General features: G+C 42.4%; 1 protein-coding gene across 1 annotated transcript; it reads right to left on the reverse strand.

Moving 5' to 3' along the window:
* Positions 1-908: 908 nt before the first annotated feature.
* On the reverse strand, positions 909-11,081 carry arsa (arylsulfatase A). Its single transcript, XM_043713936.2, has 7 exons — positions 10,703-11,081; positions 9,303-9,762; positions 8,236-8,405; positions 6,409-6,533; positions 5,798-5,925; positions 3,819-3,921; positions 909-1,481 (listed from the first exon to the last, which is right to left on the reverse strand). The coding sequence occupies exons 1-7, from the start codon at positions 10,918-10,920 to the stop codon at positions 1,183-1,185; spliced, it is 1,503 nt and encodes a 500-aa protein (XP_043569871.1). The 5' UTR covers positions 10,921-11,081; the 3' UTR covers positions 909-1,182.
* Between the last annotated feature and the right edge of the window lie 11,075 nt (positions 11,082-22,156).

The raw sequence follows: 22,156 nt of genomic DNA on the forward strand, positions 1-22,156 counted from the left end.
CGATGTTTCGGTCTTAAGCCCTTCTTCAGGAATGAGAAGGGTGTGCCAAGCAGGCTAAGATAAAAGGTAGGGAGGAGGGACTTGGGGGAGGGGCGTTGGGAATGCGATAGGTGGAAGGAGGTTAAGGTGAGGGTGATAGGCCGGAGAGGGGGTGGGCGCGGAGAGGTCGGGAAGAAGATTGCAGGTTAAGAAGGCGGTGCTGAGTCCGAGGGTTGGGACTGAGATAAGGTGGGGGGAGGGGAAATGAGGAAGCTGGAGAAATCTGCATTCATCCCTTGTGGTTGGAGGGTTCCTAGGCGGAAGATGAGGCGCTCTTCCTCCAGGCGTCGTGTTGCCATGGTCTGGCGATGGAGGAGGCCAAGGAGCATCCTGCTCCTTGGATGCTGCCTGACCTGCTGCGCTTTTCCAGCAACACATTTTTCAGCTCTGATCTCCAGCATCTGCAGTCCTCACTTTCTCCTAAGTTTATATAGTAAAGCTTGTTGCTGTTTGTTCCCTTAGTAAGTACCTTGGATGTCACACTTTTTTCTACTTTAAAGAAAAAGTTAATGATTTTAGGAAAGTCATAAGTATGGCAGTCTGGTCCAAGATCACAATACAACACAGAGGAAAAGATAGAGTATCCTTATCTAAGACCAAGACCACTGATGCACGAACTTGGGAAGATGAAGTGAAATATTGATTAGATGGCATTTAAAAGCCAGCAGATTATTGGGAGAAGGGGAGATAAATGGAGGGAAAGAGTTTTATAGTTTTGAGGTTTTTAAAAGTGAAATCATTTTGTGTCTCAATTTCAACAAAGTGAGGATCACAGTTAGACTGGGTAGAATGGGAGACTTGGAGATTAGGATTGCAATGTTATCTTCACTGTCGACTGGTCAAACAAATAGTATAGAAGCTACAATTAATAGAATTCACTGCAATGATTTAATTTTTCACAGGACCAGGGAACCCAGAAGCATCCTTGCTGGGAATTTCCTTCCTCTCAAGGAGATGAAGCTCTTTAATTCATCCTCAATTGCTCACCTGCACCCAAGGAATTAACCACAGATTCTAGCAGCCAGTACTCTCCTGGACTTATCTCCCTGTTCCAAATTGATACGGGATAGGTTCGGCATGACATTAGCAAGTGTTAGTAATATAATTGTTAGGCTGTATTTTGCTTTCCTTCTGCCTCCCTGGCTAAGTCTGTTGACAGCACTGAGGTCGTGGCTCACAACCGGGTTTAATACATGGTTCAAGTTCAGGGTCGAGTCCCCTCTCCATTTGGCTTTCTCCAAATTCCATTCCTGACTCAAATTTGACTGTTTCGTTTTGGATCTGTTCGATTATTGAAGCGAAAGTAGGAAGTTCATAGCAGCTGAGTCTATAGTTTTCAGAAGGATCTGCTTCTAAGTCAAAGAGCAGTGGAGGTATGTGTCGCATGACTGGTGCACTCCAGTGGCAGGATTCATCTGGGCTCGTGTCACTAAGAATGGAACCTAATGGAGAGAAATGAAATCTTTGTCAAAACTTTCCTTCAGATACTATAATAAACCCTTTGGATGTGTTTCATATTCTGTCCTGTACATTATTGTTCGCAAGTTTGTAACTTCTGGCCCAAAAAAAAACAAATTGTTATATTCAAAGAGCCATTCGCCTTCAGTGTCTTGCCATCACTTAATGCCAGGTTTACAAACAGTGCATCTCTATCTCTCTCTCTCTCACACACGATCTTGCTCACATGCTGGTTTGTTTTTTTTGGCACCTGTCTCTCTCACCTCTCACTCACATGGCACCTCTCCTTTCCCCTTCCCCTCACACATTTACATGACACCATCTTCCTCCCTCACTCACAGGACTCATTCCCCTCCCACACTCACTCAATACTCCCTTCTCTCTATCTCTCACTCATGTGCTTGATGCCTCCTTCTCCCCTACCCTGAACCATTCTCTCTCAATGTCACTTACTCACTTGGTGTGTATTTCACACATTCACTTAGTGCTCCTCTTTCGTGGCATCTTTCCCTGCAATTCACTCATCTAGAATCACAGCTGTGATACAGCGCAATAGGGGCCCATTTGAGACAATTGTGACTGCACTGGCTCTCCAAATGAGTAGTAAGACTTAGTGTCATTCTCTTATGTTTTTCCCCATATTCTTACATGTTATTTGAATTGTCCAAGCTATTCTGAATGCATCAATTGGACCTGCTTCCAATTTCCAGGCAGCGCATTCCAGACCAGAAGCATTCATTGCGTACAAAGTGTTTTTTTTTTGTCAAATCATACTTGATTCTTTTGTAATTCATTTTAAACATATATCCTCTCTTTCTTGATCCATTTACAAATGGGAACAAGTTCCCTCTTTACTCACTATCCATCCCCTCATGATTTTGAAAATCTCGGTAAGAATTTCTCTTAGCTCCAAGGAGTACAGTCCCAACCTCTCCAATGTATTAGATGGCATTTAAAAGCCAGCAGATTATTGGGAGAAGGGGAGATAAATGGAGGGAAAGAGTTTTATAGTTTTGAGGTTTTTAAAAGTGAAATCATTTTGTATCTCAATTTCAACAAAGTGAGGATCACAGTTAGACTGGGTAGAATGGGAGACTCGGAGATTAGGATTGCAATGTTATCTTCACTGTCGACTGGTCAAACAAATAGTATAGAAGCTACAATTAATAGAATTCACTGCAATGATTTAATTTTTCACAGGACCAGGGAACCCAGAAGCATCCAATAGCTGAAGGTTCTCATCCCTGGAATGGTTCATGAACCACTTCTGCACTCCCTGTATTATGGTTCACATCCTTCGTATAATGTGGCACCAAGAACTGTCTATAATATTCCAACTGAGGTTTGACAAGCATTCTTATACAAGTTCAGGATCACCTCCTTCCTCTTGAATTCTGTGTCCCTACTAATAAAGCCCAAAAAAACTATGCTTTATTAATTGCGAGCATGTCAGAGGCTAGGAATCCTTCAGCAAGGATTCTGACGTTTGACTTCTCCAAGCCTGCTCACCTTTCAAAAAGCACAAGTCTGGAGTGTAGTGGAATACTCCTCACTTGCCTGGACGAGTGCAGCTCCAACAACACTCATGAAGCTTGACACCATCCAGGACAAAGCAGCATGCTCTGTTGGGCCCACATACATTCATTCCATCACTAATGTTTACTTGCAACTATTTGTACGATCTACAAGATGCAGTGCACCACTAAGATTCCTTAGTGGCTGAATCTTCCAAATCCACATCCATTACCATCTAAAAGGACAAGGGCAGCAAATACACGGGAGACCACCACCTGCAAGTTCCTCTCCAAACCACTCACTACTCTTGGAAATGTATCGCCACTTCTTCAGTGTTGCTGGATCAAACTCTTGGATTTCCCTCCCTAATGTCATTGTGGTCTGTCTACACCAAAAGGACTGCAGTAGTTCAAGAAGGCAACTCACCTTCTCAAGGACAAATGTAGATGGCTGGCCCAGCCAGTGCTGCCTACAATCCATAAGTGAAAACAAAACCCGCGTGGTGCCTCTTCTTCATACTCGTTTGCTCGCTCTTACATTCACTCACTTGGCATCTCACACTCTCACTTGGCTGTTCTCTCATACTCACTTGGTGCCCCTCTCTCTTTTACTCATCACCTCTCTTTTTCAGCAGCTCTCTTTCAGCAACTTCCTTCTTCCATTCAGCAGCTCTCTCTCTCTCGCATTAACTTGTTATACACATTCAGCTGCAACGTTTGCACTATATGGAGCCTGTTCCTTAGCCTCTTACTTTCTGACAAGCAGGAGCAGCTTTATGACTAAAAAGTGATTGTGTACTTTCTGACCTTCAGTATAGTAATGAGCCTTGTACTTTCCATAACGCACAGCAAAAACTCCCAGCTCTTTGCTGCGGGCGACCGGATAGTAAAACATGGTTTCCCGCTTGCTCTATAAAGAATTAACATACACAGAGGATTGTTGGTGAGAATGTACAGTAGACAGAAATAGGAAGTAATTATTTTTAGCTGAATTGCAGGTTGAGGTATGCAGGTCCTTTGTCTGATATTGCCAGCACTAGCTCTGAGCTGTAAGTGTGAGTGCAGGAGCTGGCATGGTGTTTCAGCTGCCTTGCTGCTAATGAATTGCCTGCAGAGGCACTCAGCATTGGCACTGAAACATGTGTGGGTCTCTCGTGTTAATAATTGTTCAGCTGTTCGGCATCAGCAAAAGAACAAAGGCAGAGGTTGGGAAAAATGTTTTTATGCATTGAGCTGATAAGTTCAATGCTCGACCACAAAGTGCAAAAGCAAGTGACACTTAGTAATTGTAATGTAATCTTTCTTATTACATTGCTGCTTTTACCACCTCAGGGATATCCCTGAGGCACCCAAAGCTCATTTAGAAGCAGTTACCAATGCAATGGAGGAAACCCAACATTCAATCTAAGGACAGCAAGATAACACAAATATAGATATCTAACCCCAACCCACCTTCCGTGAAGTCCTGAGAACACTCATGAAACAATAAGTTTTAAATATAAAAACTGAAAATACACCTAAAGAGCTGCCATTCTCTTCTCCCTAATAAGAATCTGTCCAGTGCACAGGTACAAAACTAAGCTGCTCTCCCTAAAATGTGGCTCAGTGGTAACACGCTAACCTCTCAGCCGCAGTCCTGAGTACAAAACCTCACTCTGCAAATTACACCTTGCCTGGTGGGTTCACATCATTACCACAGCTACTGGCTCTCCAATCTGTCTTCAGTTTTCAGGCTGGGAATCACTTACAATGACCGAACCATAAGTTTGGAATGTAGCTGATATCTTTAATGTGTCGGTGACAGGCCAGCTCAAATCTTTTTCTTCCCTCAGGTCAATTTCTACCATAAAGAATTGCCCACTATTTCCCATCCAGCTAGCGCTAAAACTCAAATGCAGTAAATGCAAAATGACTTGCTAAACCCAGAGTTGAATGCCCCGAGGCATAGAATCAAAGGACTTCAAAGAAGTGAAAGAGGCTATTCAGCCCATTGCATCTTTATTGACTCATTGAACTCTTGTTTCTCTGCTCTTTCCCCAGACCATTTTGCATCCTCCACCTTCAAATATTTTCCTTAATTTTTAAAATGTATTCTGCTTTCCTCACATTTTGTGGTCAAGCAGTCCATAAATTATCAAAGCTTTGCCCAGAAGCTTTTCTCTAAACCTCCACCTTTGTTCTTTTGATCACGATTCTAAATTAATACCGTCTACTCACTCACTGGCGTGGGAATAATCCTTGCCCAAATCATCAAAACTTGTCAAGAAAGTTCCTCTTGTCTCTCATTGTAACTAAATTATTGCTATTTCATTATCATTAGTGAACCATGATGTCTTTGGTTTAGTCACATATAAAACCTAGGATCCCATGTTTAAATCACTTCAGTAACTCACCTCCTTGCCTTCCTATAGATTTAAGTCTCTGCTTCAAGTAAAAATTTATAACTTCAGCTACAACTTTCTCCTTATGTATTGTTCCAAGATACATCACTTCCCATTCTTCTGTATTAAATGTCATCTGATGTCCCTATCCAACTACCAATGTGCTTGACAGTCCTCCTTTGTATATCACATATCATTATCTTTATGACATCTATAAATGGTAATATTGTCTCCTATATTTTATTCTTGATCACATATTGAAGAAAGAGACACAGACAAATAGAAGGACAGGCAGACTGATAGATTAAAAGAAACAAACAGGCACAGACTGGCAGTTAGATAGAGATGAGTCAAAGTCCTAACAGCTCTAATGTAACGTACAAATTAAGATGTGATTCTCTGCACCTTCCCATTATTGAAGAGGATATCACTCATGTCGTATCCATCCAGTTTGACCTGTGGAAGCTTTGCACCCGAGATGCTGGCAACTGTTGGAAGGATGTCCAGGGTGCTGGCCAGCTCATGGGTTACACCTGTAAACGGAGCAAGAATATTGTCCAAAATATGACATATCATTCCTGGTACATATTAACCCCAAATGGCGCCATTTCTTCCACAATATTTAATTTTAACAATGTTAATCCTACATTGGCATATAATCTTAAAATTACAACCAAATCATTAAGGAATTAAAGCAGGAAACAGTTTTTCACACACAAGTGTGATGAAAGTCTTCAATTCTCTCCCCCACAAAGTGCTGTGAATTTTGGGTATACACCTGAATTGAAATGAACAGATATTTGTTGTGTATTCAGAGATATGGTGCAAACACAGTAAACATAGATCAGCCATGGAGCAAGTAACAGCGTGTCACTTAATCTTGTGATCAATTGGCTGGTCTATAATTGAGTGGAATCCCTATTAGTGTACGGTTTTTACAGTCTTGGATTATCAGCAAAATTACATTTTCGAACTTGGAGCTTAACTGATACTCAGGCAGTTGGAAAGTCACAAACCTGGAGTGATACGGCCAGGCCAGTAGGCAATAGCAGGTTCCCTCATTCCCCCGTCGTACGTCGTGCCTTTGCCGCACTTCAACAGCCCTGCATTCCCACCACGTGTTTGTCGCCTCAGTTCTGGACTGAAGACAAAATATCAAGTCAATTAAGTGCAGATTCTTGGGCTCACAATAACACATTAAAAAATGAGACAATTATGCGTTTCAAGAAACTCAGTGGTTTTCACACATCTTGCACTTGGTGTCAGACAAATGAGTAAAGTTCTATCAAACACAGCCAGGCTGAGTACATTATAAAAAAACCCAGAAATTGTTGGAAATGCTCAGCAGGTCTGGTAGCATTTGTGAAGAGAAATCAAAGTTAACATATCGGGTCCAGTGACCTTTCCTCTTAACTCAGGCACATCACAAGAAAGATACAGAGTAAAGCTGCCTTCCTCTACACTTGTCTGATGTTTTTGATGTGTCACATTGCTCTGGACATGAGCCTGCTAGGAATTAGGTTTAGAACGGATAGTCATTTTAAATGGATGAGAGCTTCCTTCTTGCGATAACCAATCTAATTAAATGTGCTAATTTAGTGAGACCATCAATGCTGATTCACTCCACTTATTCCATCGAGTCTATGCTGGCTCTCTGCAAGAGTAATTTAGCTATCCCTGCTCTTCGGCACTTATCCAAAGCCTTGCAAATTTCCGTTCTTCAGGAGCTTATCATTTTGAAGCCACAATTGAACCTGCCTCCCTATCCTCTCAGGTTGGACATCCAGATCCTAACAGACTGCTGTGTATTTGACTATTTCTTTAGGTCACCTTAGTGACCTATCCTAATGCTCTTAAGTTACTGGATCCTTGATATTTTCACCAACTGGTGCCATATAATCATTATTACTAATAAGCACGTAAACTTTTAAGGTAAATAGCATGTGATTGGTATGCAAGATTTTCAACAGGGGATTACTGATTTGTGTGTCTCAGTAACTCACAGCATGGTGTGTGGTGGTGGCTGAGCCCATGACAGATGTTCTATTTAAACAGTGTATTTCTCACACACGTAGCAAGGTTTCACTTGGCGGCAGTTTTGAAGTCAGAAAGTGGAATGTTCTAGAGATCTCCAGGGACAGCAGGATTCCATCACAGAATTCAATGAGGGTCACACTAAGTGTTAGCGACTCCCTCTTACGAGTTGGGCTGCTCACAATACTCTCCCACCGTATGGGAATAAGCAATGCCACTTTCCCCAATTTCATTAACGGATGGTTCTGGTATGAAAACAGCTTTAACACAAAGACTAATACACTCTGAATCAGCATATAAACCCTTACACTACTTCACAACATCCTCCAAGGGAAGTGTGAAAATTCCAAATGTTGACTTCCAACAAACCACAGGAGCAACTCATACTTGCAGACCCAGACAGTAATAGAACATGGTAACATTCTGGTTATTTTACTGGGATTATGATCCAGAGAATGAGAGTTAAAATCTTACCTTGTGAAATGCTTATAAAAATCCAAACAATGTGTCTCAACACTGCGGTACTTTAGAGAAGGAAATCTACTGTATTTGCTTAACCTGAACTGCATGTTCCACAAATATGCCACTGGCTCTCAATTACCTCTGAAATGGCCCAGCAAGTTGGCATTTGCATCAAATAGTCAGACAGCAGTGATTTAAGAAGATCCATCTCCACTTAATTAAGGCAATTATGAATGGAAAATAAATGCCAGTACCACCCAAGGATGAATAAATAGATCTAAAAAGTGTGTTGTCACAAATCTCAAACACAGATAACAAATAATCTGAATATCTTTAATTCATCATACCCATTGTCACTAGTGAAGAAGACAAGAGTATTATTCTCCACTCCAGCTTTTCGTAAAGCATTTAGTATCACCCCCACTGATGCATCAAATTCCATCAATGCATCTCCTAGAGGACCCCTCTTGGATTTTCCAGCGAAATCAGCGCTAGCAAATTGGGGATAGTGGGTATGCTACAAAGAGAAACAGAACATCAGGAATTAGTAGCAGGTGGTTTCTACACATTCATAAATTATGTTAGTGAGAGCTCGCTGTGCAATGCCTGTTGGAAAGATCGATTGCGAAGTCCCTGAGCATCTATGCAAATCACCACAGCATGGCAAAGGGAATTGCCCATTAGTGAAGTTGACCAACAACAGGAATACAGAGCATTTGAGAGCAACACGTCAGAAGAATATTATGACCGGTGGTAGCAAATGGGAACATTCGTGTGCAGACTCAATTTTTGAATTTGTTCAATTATTAAGGACACTGTTATGTCTAGGCTCCACATATCAATAGGAAATGTAATGTATTGCTCAGTCCCTCTTAGAAACTTTTGGTAATGTTCACAAGCATGTTATTCACCATTGAGACACAAAAGAAAATATTATGACATGTATTTGGAACGCCCTCCTCAATGGTACTAAGAGTGGTCCTACATTAAAAGACTGCAGACGTTCAAGAAGGCAACTCACTGCCACCTTCTCAAGGGCAATTAGGGATGAGCAATAAATGTGGACCTTGCTCGTAACATTTGCATCCCATGACTGAATTTTTTTAAAAAAGCATGAAAGGCTTAGTTTTAAGGAGTTTCACAAAGGAGAAGCAAGTGTTAGAGAGATGGCAAGGTTGAGGAAGAAAAGCGCAGATCTTAGGAGCTAATCAGTTGAAGATAGTCTGCAGTGATGGAGATATGAAAATTAAACATATGCAAAAGACCAGAACTGGCAGACTGTAGTGAAGTAGATTAGGAGTAGCAAGGCCAGAGAAGTATTTGAATACAAGGATGATAATTTTAACTTTGAGATTTTGATATGTTATATCAACTTGAAATTTTGCCAAAGGTGCCATGGAGAGGCTGTACTCACATGTGATGCATAGTAAAGGAAGAATGGCTTCTGCTTCTTTGCTGCTTTCAGAATGAAGTGTCTTGCAAAGTTATCATACATTGGAGTGAGCTTGGTAAAGTGGACCGGCTGTTGGATAATCTTGTTATTCTTGAATACGGGCAGAAGGACCACACCTTGGTCACACTCTCCAAAACACTTGGTATCTGGTGGGAAACACGTCAAGTTCTGGCAGGGCCCCTGATCATGGGAGTAGGGGATGCCCAAGAATTTATCAAAACCCTGATGGATGGGTAAGTAGCTCCCATTGAGCCCATAGCCCAAATGCCACTTACCCACCATTGCTGTTTGGTATCCTTGCTGTTTTAGCAGCTCAGCGATGGTGGTTTCATTTAGTGGAAGACCACCCTTTGACGCAGGGTAGAAAACACCTGGATAAATCCCTGACCGAGTGGGGTAGCGTCCTGTGAGCAAAGCTGCCCTAAGAGGGGGAAGCAAAACATGAAAATTACTGAGCAATATATAAATAAATGCCTACATTAGTTCCTCATAATAAAATACCAGGAAACCCCATTATAGGCCCAAAGTACAGTACACCAGTCACTTCAAACAGTATAAGAGGTAAAGAGAGATCTTCAACCATTATTTGTTGTGTATTATATAATGTAGATTATTGAATTTAGTCACCGCAATTAATTAATGCAATTTATTCATTGCAGATTACGTTCTAGCATATCGTACTTCATCAATAGCATGTCATATTGTAAGAGGTGCTGACTTTAAAAAGTTATATTAAAGTGTCACGTGCTATAAAATATGCTTCACCACTGCGCATAGAAGAACTACGATACTGGGCTGGGATGGACAAAGTCATGCGACACCAGGTTATATATAGTCCAATGGATTTATTTGAAATCATAAGCTTTGGAGCACTGCTCCTTTGTAAATTGAAGTGGCTTCTTTGTCAGCATAAAGAGCTGGCTAATTCACCCTGGCATTCAGGCAAATATTTGACCCTTAACTGAAGCCACAAAGAGATTATTCAGTTGTTAGTAGGCTGCTGACTACCAGATCTCGCTGTGCACAATTTGGTCATTGTATCTCCGACAAGCTTATACTTTACAAATACAGAATTGGGATGTTTTAAAATCTAGATAGTGCTATAAGAATGGAGTCATGTTATATTAATTAATGCCGGTTACTGCACGTCTGAATATTATTATATTTTAACCAATACATAATACTAGATTTAAGTACTGTAGATGGTTACATTAGTAATGTAGATTATTGCAAGTTAATCAATTACTGCATAAGATTGTTGTGTGTAAATCGTTGCAAATTAGTTAGTAAATATGAGATAATGGTAAACGAATCAACACAGATTACAGATCCACTCGCTCTCCCGAAGGTTCTGGCCTCACCGAGACGGGCTGCAGACACTGGCCGCGCTGTAGAAGTCGCTGAATCTCCTGCCCTCCGCCGCCAGCCAGTCCAGGTTCGGAGTTTGGGAGCTCGGGTGCCCGAAGCAGCCCGGGTCGCCGTATCCGAGGTCATCGGCCAAGATCAGCACCACCCCCGGTCTGGAGGTAGCAGCAAGACCGAGGCTCGATGTCAGCAGCAGGAGCAGCAGCTGTAACATCGGGCCGCTGTCAGGAAACAGTGAGCAATACAGGGAGAGTGACAGTCAGTGAGCAATCCGGGGAAGTGACAGTCAGTGAGTAATACGACGAGGGGGGCTGGGGAGTGACATTCAGTGAGTAATATAGGGGAAAGTGGCATTTAGTGAGTAATACAGGAGGGAGTGACAGTCATTGAGCAATATAGGGGGAGTGACTGTCAGTGAGTAATACTGGGGGAGTGGCATTCAGTGAGTAATGGGGGGGTGACCGTCAGCATTATAGGGAGAGTGAGTAATATAGAAGGGAATGACAGTCAGTGGGTAATACGGGAGGGGGCGGCAGTCAGTGAGTAATATAGGGTGAGTAAGAGTCAGTGAGCAATACAGGGGGAGTGACAGTCACTGAGTAATACGGGGGAGTGACAATTTGTGAGTAATATACAAGTGAGTCAGTTAATAATACAAGGGGAGTGATAGTCTGTCAGTACTACAGGAGTGAGTGACAGTCAATAAGTAATATGGGAGGAGTGACAGTGATAGGAGGGAGGGACAGTCAACGCTTAAAAATGTGTTGCTGGAAAAGCGCAGCAGGTCAGGTAGCATCAAAGGAGCAGGAGAATCGATGTTTCGGGCATAAGCCCTTCTTCAGGAACAGTCAGTCAGTAATTCAGGGAGGCCTGACAGTCAGTGAGTAAAGGGGGGGGGGGGGGAACAGCCAGTCATTGAGTAATACAAGGGGGAGTGACAGTCAGTCATAGAGATGTACAGCATAGAAACTGATCCTTCGGTCCAACCTGTCCATGCCGACCAGATATCCCAACCCAGTCTAGTCCCACCTGCCAGCACCCGGCCCATATCCCTCCAAACCCTTCCTATTCATATACCCATCCAAATGCCTCTTAAATGTTGCAATTGTACCAGCCTCCACCACATCCTCTGGCAGCTCATTCCATACACATACCACCCTCTGCGTGAAAAAGTTGCCCCTTAGGTCTCTTTTATATCTTTCCCCTCTCACCCGAAACCTATGCCCTCTAGTTCTGGACTCCCCGACCCCAGGGAACAGACTTTGTCTATTTATCCTATCCAGCCTCTCATAATTTTGTAAACCTCTATAAGGTCACCCCTCAGCCTCCGACGCTCCAGGGAAAACAGCCCCAGCCTGTTCAGCCTCTCCCTGTAGCTCAGATCCTCCAACCTTGGCAACATCCTTGTAAATCTTTTCTGAACCCTTTCAAGTTTCACAACATCTTTCCGACAGGATGGAGACCAGAATTGCATGCTATATTCCAACAATGGCCTAACCAATGTCCTGTACAGCCGCAACATGACCTCCCAACTCCTGTACTCAATACTCTGACCAATAAAGGAAAGCATGCCAAATGCCTTCTTCACTATCCTATCTACCTGCAACTCCACTTTCAAGGATCTATGAACCTGCACTCCAAGGTCTCTTTGTTCAGCAACACTCTCCAAGACCTTACCATTAAATGTATAAGTCCTGCTAAGATTTGCTTTCCCAAAATGCAGCACCTGGCATTTATCTGAATTAAACTCCATCTGCCACTTCTCAGCCCATTGGCCCATCTGGTCCAGATCCTGTTGTAATCTGAGGTAACCCTCTTCGCTGTCCACGACACCTCCAATTTTGGTGTCATCTGCAAACTTACTAACTGTACCTCTTATACTCACATCCAAATCATTTATGTAAATGACAAAAAGTAGACGGCCCAGCACCGATCCTTGTGGCACTCCACTGGTCATAGGCCTCCAGTTGGAAAAACAACCCTCCACCACCACCCTCTGTCTTCTACCTTTGAGCCAGTTCTGTATCCAAATGGCTAGTTCTCCCTGTATTCCATGAGATCTAACCTTGCTAATCAGTATCCCGTGGGGAACCTTGTGGAACGCCTTACTGAAGTCCACATAGATCACATCCACCCCTCTGCCCTCATCTTTGTTACTTCTTCAAAAAACTCAATCAAGTTTGTGAGATATTATTTCCCACGCACAAAGCCATGTTGACTATCCCGAATCAGTCCTTGCCTTTCCAAATACATGTACATCCTGTCCCTCAGGATTCCCTCTAACAACTTGCCCACCATTGAGGTCAGGCTCACCGGTCTATAGTTTCCTGGCTTGTCTTTACCGCCCTTCTTAAACAGTGGCACCACGTTTGCCAACCTCCAGTCTTCCGGCACCTCACCTGTGACTATCGATGATACAAATAGTTACTTTTCTATACTTCATACGTGTTCAGTTTAAATAGAGGAAGGTTTAGGGGAGATGTCAGAGTAGGTTCTTTCCACAGAGTGGTGGGTGCGTGGAATGCGCTTCTGCAGTGGTAGTAGTCAGATACGTTAGGGTCATTTAAGCGACTCTTGAATAGACACATGGATTATAGTAAAATAAAGGTATGTAGGTTAGTTTTGATCTTCGAGTAGGATAAAAGGTTTGCATAATATAGGTCAAAAAGCGTGTACTGTGCTGTAGTGTTCTATGTTGTAACACCTCATGTTCCACTTTGGGAGCTTATGACCATATGGCCTTAACATTACATTCACCAGCTTTCAAATCTCCACATGCTTCCCCCACCCGGCCATACCTGGGTCCAGATCTCTCTCCTCCCCCTTGACCTGACCTGAATTGTCTATTTTCCTTCCCACCTCTTCTGCTCCACAATTTCCACTGACCAATCATTTGTTCCTGCATTCACCTATCGCCATCCCACCACCCACTTTTCCCCCAGCCTGAACCCCTCCATTATTTCACAGCCCCACTCCCCCCACCCTCCCCAGTGCTGAATGCTTCAGACCTGAAACAGTCAGTGAATAATATATGGGGGTGCGTCAGTCAGTCATCCAGGGAGGATTGACAGCAGTGAGTAATGGGAGGGGTGACGGTCAGTCAGTGAGTTATAGGGGGGGGGGGGGGGGGTAGTGACAGTCAGTAGGTAATGCAGTGAGGAGTGACAGCCACTCAGTAATACAGAGTAAGCAACAGAACGTCATCTGACCCGCACGTCGGGTCTGATGGCGCACGTTACGCCATTGACAGGCTCTGCACTGCGCATGTCCATAGAGGCGCGCGCCTTTGAAACGGAAAATTGCGCATGTCCATAGAGGCGCGCGCCTTTGAAACGGAAAATAAAATGAGAGCGTGAGGATTGACAGCCGTTGTCCTTCCCCGATCGTCTGATAATGGTGAACACGAGTAGGTGAAAATGCGTTGGCTGTGTTGGAAGCAGTCCGTTGCAGGACGTTAGGAGTAAAGGGTAAAGGGGCACGGAAGATATCTGGTTCTAAAGAACTGCAGTCGCCGAGTGAAAAATGAGGCGCTGGTCTTCCAACTGAGGAGCTTCACTGAAGCAGTACCTCAGGCTCCAGTCAGATGTTGGTCAGGGAACACGGTATTGTGTTGAAGTAGCAGGCAACTGGTGGCTCAGGGTTATTTTTATAGAGAGAATGTAGGTGTTCGCGAATCTGTTTCATTCACCCAGTGTCAAGGAGACCACATTGTGAGCAGCGGATACTTAGAATAGATTGAGTGAAGAGGAGGAAAATTGCTGTTTCACCTGGAGGGTATGTATAGGAAAAGAGAATTTGGAGTAGGGAAAGAAACCCGTCAAGGAAATAGAATCTAGGGCAGGAAGTAATAATTGGGAATATTCTTTTAGAGATAACTGGGAATAATCTAATAACCTTTCCTTGATATTCAGGAGCATTGTCATTTCTGACTTCCTCACCTTCAACATCCGAAAGTTACCCTTGACCAAAATCCTTACACAATACTCGGTTAAAAGTTCTAAATGTTTACTCCAGGGACGTACATTTGCAAAAGGAGCAATGTCACAGTGACATCAGACCACATAGAACTGGAGACTGGGGCTGTTGACCTTCAGATGAAATGTCCAATCAGTGTAAAATGAGGTTCAATAAAACCTGTTAGTGTTGTCTCACAAGACTATGGACTTTATTATATCGTGATAACAGCATCCAACCTAGACAAGTATGCCACCATTGTCACCAACTTCATTCGCAAATGTGTAGAAGACTTGCTAAAGAAGTCAATCCATTTGTTCCCCAACTGGAAACTACAAATGAATGGGAAATCCATTGTCTGCTGTGTTCAGCTGATCATGACCTTTATAGGAAATCCAGATATAACTCCCGTATGGCCATTAGAGATGCCAAGATGCAATATTGGACTGTTAGTTACCCAAACTAACCACTTTGATACTTGCCATCTGTGGCGAGACCTACACAACATATTGGGCTACAAAATGAAGCAGAATAGAATATCAGACACACAACATCTCTCCATGATGTGCTCAATATGTTTTACACGCTCCATTTGAACAGAAGGTCAGTGTAATGGTGTCACCTTCTCTATTAGCCTCAGATGCACCTGTTCCCTGAGTCATCGCAGACATCAGATCGGCCTTCTTGAGAATGAATCCATGGAAAGCGACTGGCCCAGATGGAATACCAGGCTGTGCACTCAGATCCTGTGCGGAATAGCTAGTAGGTGTACTTGCTGACACCTCTAACTTCTCCCTGCTACAATGTCCTGACCTGCTTCAAGAAGGCCACCATCATCCTGATGCCAAGTAAAAACATGCAATGTACCTTAATGACTACCACCTGGTGGCTGTGACCTCCACAATTATGAAACTTGTCTAGATCTTTTGCAATTTGCCTACCAGTGAAACAGGTCCACAGCAGATACCATCTCCCTAGCCCTACTCTCATCCCTGCAACATCTGGATAATAAAGATACCTACATCAGGCTTCTACTTACTGATTACAGGTTTACCTTTAACACTGTAATCCCAAACTCCAAGACCCAGGTCTCTCCTCTGCCCTTTGCAACTGGATCCTTGACTTCCTGACCCATAGACTGCAATTAGCGAAGATAGGCAACAGCACCTTCTTCATAACAATCCTCAACACCGGTGCTCCACAAGAATAGGTACTGATCCCCGCGCCTATATTGCATATACACTCATGACTCTTTGGCCAAATTTTGTCTGAACCCCATCTGCAAGTTCGCCAACAACACCATTGTTTTAGTCTGGATATTAAACAATGATGAGAAAGAATACAGGAAAGAGGTAGAATGCTTGATGACATGGTGGAAAGATAAAAATCTCTCCCTCAATGTCAGCAAAATTGAAGATCTGATCACCGACTTCAAGAAACAAAGAGGACATGCCCCTATCTACGTCAGTGGAGCTGAGGTGGCGATGGTTTAGAGCTTCAGGTTCCTCGGAGCGATGATCACCAACAATCTGTCCTGGACCACCCATGCTGATGCGATGGTCAAGTTGGTACAACACCTCTTCTTCCTCAGGAGGCTAAGGAAATTCAGACTAGCGTTTGGAGATGGTTTTTGACATCTTGGTTGACTGTTTTTTCTGATGGTTTGAGGAGGACCAGAACCTCAATTGATCCATCTAAGTGATGGTGATAATGTCTTTGAAAGCTCTGATTTCATTCATGAAGTCCAGGAAGTCATCCCTCAATAACAGGCCACAATTTTCAGATGAATGTTTCTAATCCTTTGTACCGCCATATGGATTTGTCCATGTTCCAAGTTCACTAAAGTATACTTTATATTTCAAGCCAAAAAATGAAACTGAAAAAAGGTACAAGCCATAGAAAACCCTCCTGGGAATGAACAGCAAATTTATATCTAGTCCAACTCAACTACCACTCTATGTTGCTACAGGGCAACTTAGCTAAATACCAACTTTTGATAGTCTGAACCCAGCTTCCTTTCCTTATTTGAGCACAATCACAGATGTCATGGTATAGGACCGTGTAAAATTACACCAGATAGAGGAACATTATAGGACAGATCACTCCCAACCAACTAGGCAGGAGTTTCAACCTACCTGCTTTGGGAAGAGGTTTCCAGATTTGACTCAAGGACCGGCAGTGCAAGGACCAAGTGATATTGATCAAAGGAACAAAAGGGCTCTGACTTTGTTAAAGGAGAAGCTGTTAACTGGACATATACTGATCCTTAGGGATGCTGTGGCAACACAGCAGCTAATGACTGAGACAAGGGTTGAGGACCCTTGGAAGCAGGTTACTATGCATCAGCCTATAATCTCCAAAGGAACACTCCACACATGCGTGGAGATTGGTATATATTTGCCTGTAAACCACACACTTGGTGGATAGTGATGGGTGTGTATGTTTGTGTGTGTGTGGTGGTGGGGGGTGGGTTGGCACAATGTAAATGGTGGATATAGTCCATAGGGATATAGACTTGGGAGGAAATGTGACGTAAAGGGTTACTTGCATCTTTGTATGTTTGATGCAGGAATTAAAATTGATTAGCTCAGTGGATGATTTGCATCCAGAGTGATACCAACACTATGGGTTCAGTTCCTGCACCAGCTGAGATTAACATGAAGCACTGTCTTTCTCAACCTCTCCTGTAACCTGAGACATGGTGATCCTCAGGTTCAGCCATCACCAGTTGTCTCTCTCTCTCTCTAGGGAGTGAGTAGCCTGTGGTCTGATGGGACAATAGTGACTTTACCTTTAGTTATTGAGCAAATGCAAAAAAAGCATCAGATCCTGTGAAATTGGAGCCTGGGTCTGTATGCCTTCAGGCAAGACGCCCTATACATCTTCTATGTATAGTTAGGTTCAAGAAAAAAAACACTGTTGCTGTTCATTCAGATCCATAGACCATTTTATTACAGTGGGCTAGCCATATAAATATTGTGGCTAGAAGAACAGGTCGAAAGTTGTGTGTTCTGCAGTGATCAACTCATCTTCTGACTCCAGAAAATATCATAAGAGACAAGTCAGGAGTAGGAGGGAATATTGTTTACCTGACAAGATGTCAGTTGTCAGTACCTGACTTTGCAACAAAATTCAAACAGCTTGATGCCATCCAGAACAAAGCAGCCCTTTGTTTTAGTGCTTTACCCACCATCTTAATCAATCACTGGCTTCAACAGAGGCATACTGGTAGCAGTGTGTACCAAATACAAGATGCATTGTAGCAGCTCATCAACCTTCCTTAGACAGCATTTTCAAAATGCACAACCTCAACCATTTAGTCGACCAAGGGCAACCGTTGAATGGAAACACCAACAACTGGAAATTCCGACCATTCTGACTTGGAACAACATTGCCATTGCATCACTGTCACTGGGTCAAATTCCTGGAACTTCCTTAACAACAGTTTTTTTTCACAAAAATGTTCATGGGATGTGACAGTCACTTCTAAAATCAGCATATGTTGTCCATTTATAATTTCCATTAAGAGAGCGGTGATGAAATGGTTATATTTTCTCTTGTGGGAGATGGCACCTCCATGGCACTTGTGTGGTGTGAAAGTTACTTGCCAGTTATCATCCCAAGCCTGAATATGGTCCAGATATTGCTGAGTTGGTTATGGACCTGCTTCTGTATTTCAGAAGTTATGAATGGGACTAAACATCAGCGAACACACCCTTTTGACCTTGGTAATTATCATCTTCCTTTGTGCTAGGTATGTCTTTTTCTCTGATTCCCATTGGCTTCAGTTTACTAGGGCATCTTGATACCACACTTGGTCAAATCCTGCTAAGGGCAGTTACCTTCACCTCATATCTTCAATTCAGGTCTTTTGCCCATATTTGAAACAAGGCTATTAAAATGCCTGGGAACTGAGTGGCCCAGGCAGAATCCAAACCGAAAATTGATGACCAGATTATTTGCTGATGATTAAGAGTGGACTGTTGAGGTGGTAATTGGTCACATTACATTTACCCTGTTTAGGTGGTAAAGATTTACCCCTGCAACTTCCAATATTGTTGGATTAATATCATTGTTGCAGCTGTACTGGAAACACAAGTACAGCATTGGGACTTACAGCTTTTGCTAAGCACTGCCTTCAATCATTCTTGATATCACATGGAGTGGACTGAAAGACAGGCTTCTGTGATATTGGTAAACTTAGGAACTGGCTGAGATGGGTGATCCACTTGGCACTTCTGGCTGAATGTAGTTGCAATTGCTTTAGCATCACATTTCGTAATAATTTGCTGGGCTATACCCTCCTTCAGTTCGTCATTTCTTTTCCCACACCATAATAAGGCGACTGGATTGAACAGACAGTTGACATTAGACTAACTTTTAACCCCAGATTTTTATTCAATACAAATTTCACCAGCTGCTATGAAGGGATTTGAACCCATACCTGCAAAGCATTCATCTGATCTCGAGATTACTCGCTCAGTGATGTTACCACTATGCAATCCTCTATAATATTAACATAACTAGAAAAACTCTAACTGGACAATGTACTCACACTTGATGACAATTCTGTATGAGGTGATAATGACCAGTGACACCTTCGTGTGTCTAGAAATAGTAGGAAAAGAATTTGGAAGCATTGGGGTTGCCAGGGCATTTAGCATTTAACTCGCAAGCTGTTTCTGTCAATGGTGGAGCAACCAGTCATTCTCAGTTATTTTATTTCAGATCTCCAGGCTGACAGCAACCTGTAAAATCATCACAGTAACCATAATCCTATAGTGGATAGCCAGAGTCTGGGAGTTTCCAACAGTCCACATAAACAGGAACACATACCTACATCCTGCAAAACAAATGATCCAAGTATAAGAGACAGACCACCAATACAACGCTGTCTAACGTGTCACCCGGTTACTGGAATTATGGCGTGATTCCAGACTCAAGCTATCCAGACCTAGGCTATTAGTGAGACTGAAAAAGCCAACCTGACAACTGCTTTATAATCCTGGATCTATAATATTGTCAAAGGGCTCATGTCACATGGTAACCCAATTACCTTAACCATCAGCAGCTACAAACCATCATCAATACTCATGTGACAATGACTGGAATATTTAACAATAGTACAGAATTTGCAAGAGAATGGGTGGAGGGGGTTAGTCGTTAGTACCATAACTGTTACCATGGGATGGACTCATTCATCTTCATCTATTAGGGAGCCAGAGTGAAAGAGACAATGGTCAAGAGCAGTGGACATTGTTAGTCAATGCACTTTCAGCTTCTAGATATCCACTAAGTGTCCAGCTATCATGTGGACCTTTTAAAAACCCTATCTGGAGATCCACGAGTAAGACTACATAAGAATGACGATTACCTTCCCTTCAGTGGGCAGGCAGCATGAGGAGGGAGAGAAACACAGCAAGGCAGGCAGCATCTGGAGGGAGGGGGAGACAATGGTTTTATGGTTATTAGAATATGCTTTTATGACTATAGAGATCCAAGGGAAAGATAAAAGTAAGATAAAGGAGAAATCAATTCTATTATCCTAGGCCATCATTAAGATCACTGACTCACAGTTGGCATGTTGTCTTAGACCTCACAGAGTTTAAGCCAAATTTTCTGAGGAGTGGCAATCAGATTATCACAGCTTTTTTTACGTTAAGAAAGAGCTCTGCATTTCTGGCAAGAAATGCCAATCACAGATCCTACAGAAATGCAGAATATACCGTAAATACAACTGCACTCATGTAATGCAGGATAGTTAAGGGAAGGAAAACCATTGATCCTTTTATAGTAGCTGCATTCTGTGATTTAAATATCCAGCAGAACAGACAGCTAATTTGACACCTCCTGTGAAAAGCTAGTTTTCATACTAAATACTATAGTATGGATACTAAGCCTGAGGTAAAGGTGCTATATAGTTAGTTTGTGAGGCAAGTGATTGAGATTTTAGGACAGGTTGCGTTCGGCAGAAACTCTGACAGCAAGGGAGGGTGGGGTTGTATTGGGTAGTGTGTGGTACATTGGTGGTCAGTTTAATAGTTACCCAGGAATTAGATTATGTGTTCAATTGTGTATATTTTTCTGGATAACTATGAACTGTAATGGAATACTCCAGATTATCTGATTTAAGTGAGTACTTTTGCAGTGTTCAAGGTGTAGAGGATTCACCCATTGGCACTTTCAGTTTCGTAGGCAATTTCAATTTCGGAGTCTACTACATTGGGTTTCTGCATTTGATGCACAACATGTATTTACACTGTAGAAATTAATATCTGGCATTTGGAAAATCCAAGCTAATATTATATTGCCTATTGGTGACATAAGATTTGGAATTGTGGCTTGGCATTTATCAAAACAGATTCTCTTGCTCAACTTGAGGCAGAAACCAGTTATTAGATGGAACTTGTCAAGACTGCAATCTCTGGGAGTGAATCAGTTGAGGATCTGGAGAGAAAGTGGGGTGTGGCCCCTCAATTTTGATAGGTGCTATCTGAAGACCACTTGAGAAATTTTCACTAAATTCCAGCATTGTACCATTAGCTCCTACAGTATGTTGAAATTGAGCAGGAGCAACTCTGCTTAAGTATGGGTTAGTTCGCTTAGAAAATATTCCAAGGCAACTTGTACTTTCTGATGGAAAGGACAATTAACCTCTATGGAGAACTGAAAAGTGTACCTTCTACTTACAGATTGCTGACTTATTTAATAAATAATGAGGGTGGAGACAGGTACAATTACAATATTTAAAAGGCATCTCGTTAGGTACTTGAATAGGAAAGGTTTAGGGGGATATGGGCTAATTGCTGGAAAATGGGACTTGTCAGTGCAGACGAGTTGGACTGAAGGATCTGTTTCCATGCTGTATGACACTATGTAACTAATAGAGTAGATAAGGGAGAACAAATAGATGTAATGTATTTGGATTTTTGGGACGCTTTTGATGAAGTCCGTGATAAGAGGTTAGTGGGCAAAGTTAAAGCACATGGGTTATGCGGTGATATATTGGCATGGATCGAGAATTAGTTGACAGACGAAATAGAGTGTTAATAAATGGTACACTTTCTTGGAGTTGGGCAGCGACAAGTGGCGTACTACAAGAATCAGTGCTTGGGCTCCAACTACCCACATTATATTCATATAAATAATCTGGATGAAGGAAATAAATGCAACATTTCCAAATTTTCTGATGACAAAACTGACCAGATTGAGAGTTGTGAGGAGGATGCAAAGAGACTTTAAGGTGATTTAGTCAAGATGAGTGAGAGGATAAACATATGGCAGATGCAGTAAAATGTGGTTAAGTGTGAAGTTATACACTTCAACATGAAAAAACTGGGAAGAGTATTGTTTAAATGGTGATAGATTATGAAATGTAGATGTACACAAGGATCTGAGTGACCTTGTACACTATCAATGAAAGTAGACAGGTACATCAGTAACCAATTGAGAAAGCAAATGGCCTTCATTGCAAGGGAATTTGAATTCACATGTCT

This window comes from Chiloscyllium plagiosum, unplaced genomic scaffold (genome assembly GCF_037043375.1).
Source record: "Chiloscyllium plagiosum isolate Xiang-an unplaced genomic scaffold, Cpla_swu_hap1 HiC_scaffold_23, whole genome shotgun sequence".
Taxonomy (NCBI): domain Eukaryota; kingdom Metazoa; phylum Chordata; class Chondrichthyes; order Orectolobiformes; family Hemiscylliidae; genus Chiloscyllium; species Chiloscyllium plagiosum.

Bases quoted from the DNA above. Each gene is read 5' to 3' on its own strand.
- arsa (XM_043713936.2), bottom strand. From the start codon at position 10,920: ATGTTACAGCTGCTGCTCCTGCTGCTGACATCGAGCCTCGGTCTTGCT. The intron at 9,763-10,702 runs GTGAGGCCAGAA...TCCCCCTCTTAG, and splicing joins AGTGTCTGCAGCCCGTCTCG to GGCAGCTTTGCTCACAGGAC. The intron at 6,534-8,235 runs GTATGATGAATT...TTTTGTCTTCAG, and splicing joins TTCTTCACTAGTGACAATGG to TCCAGAACTGAGGCGACAAA.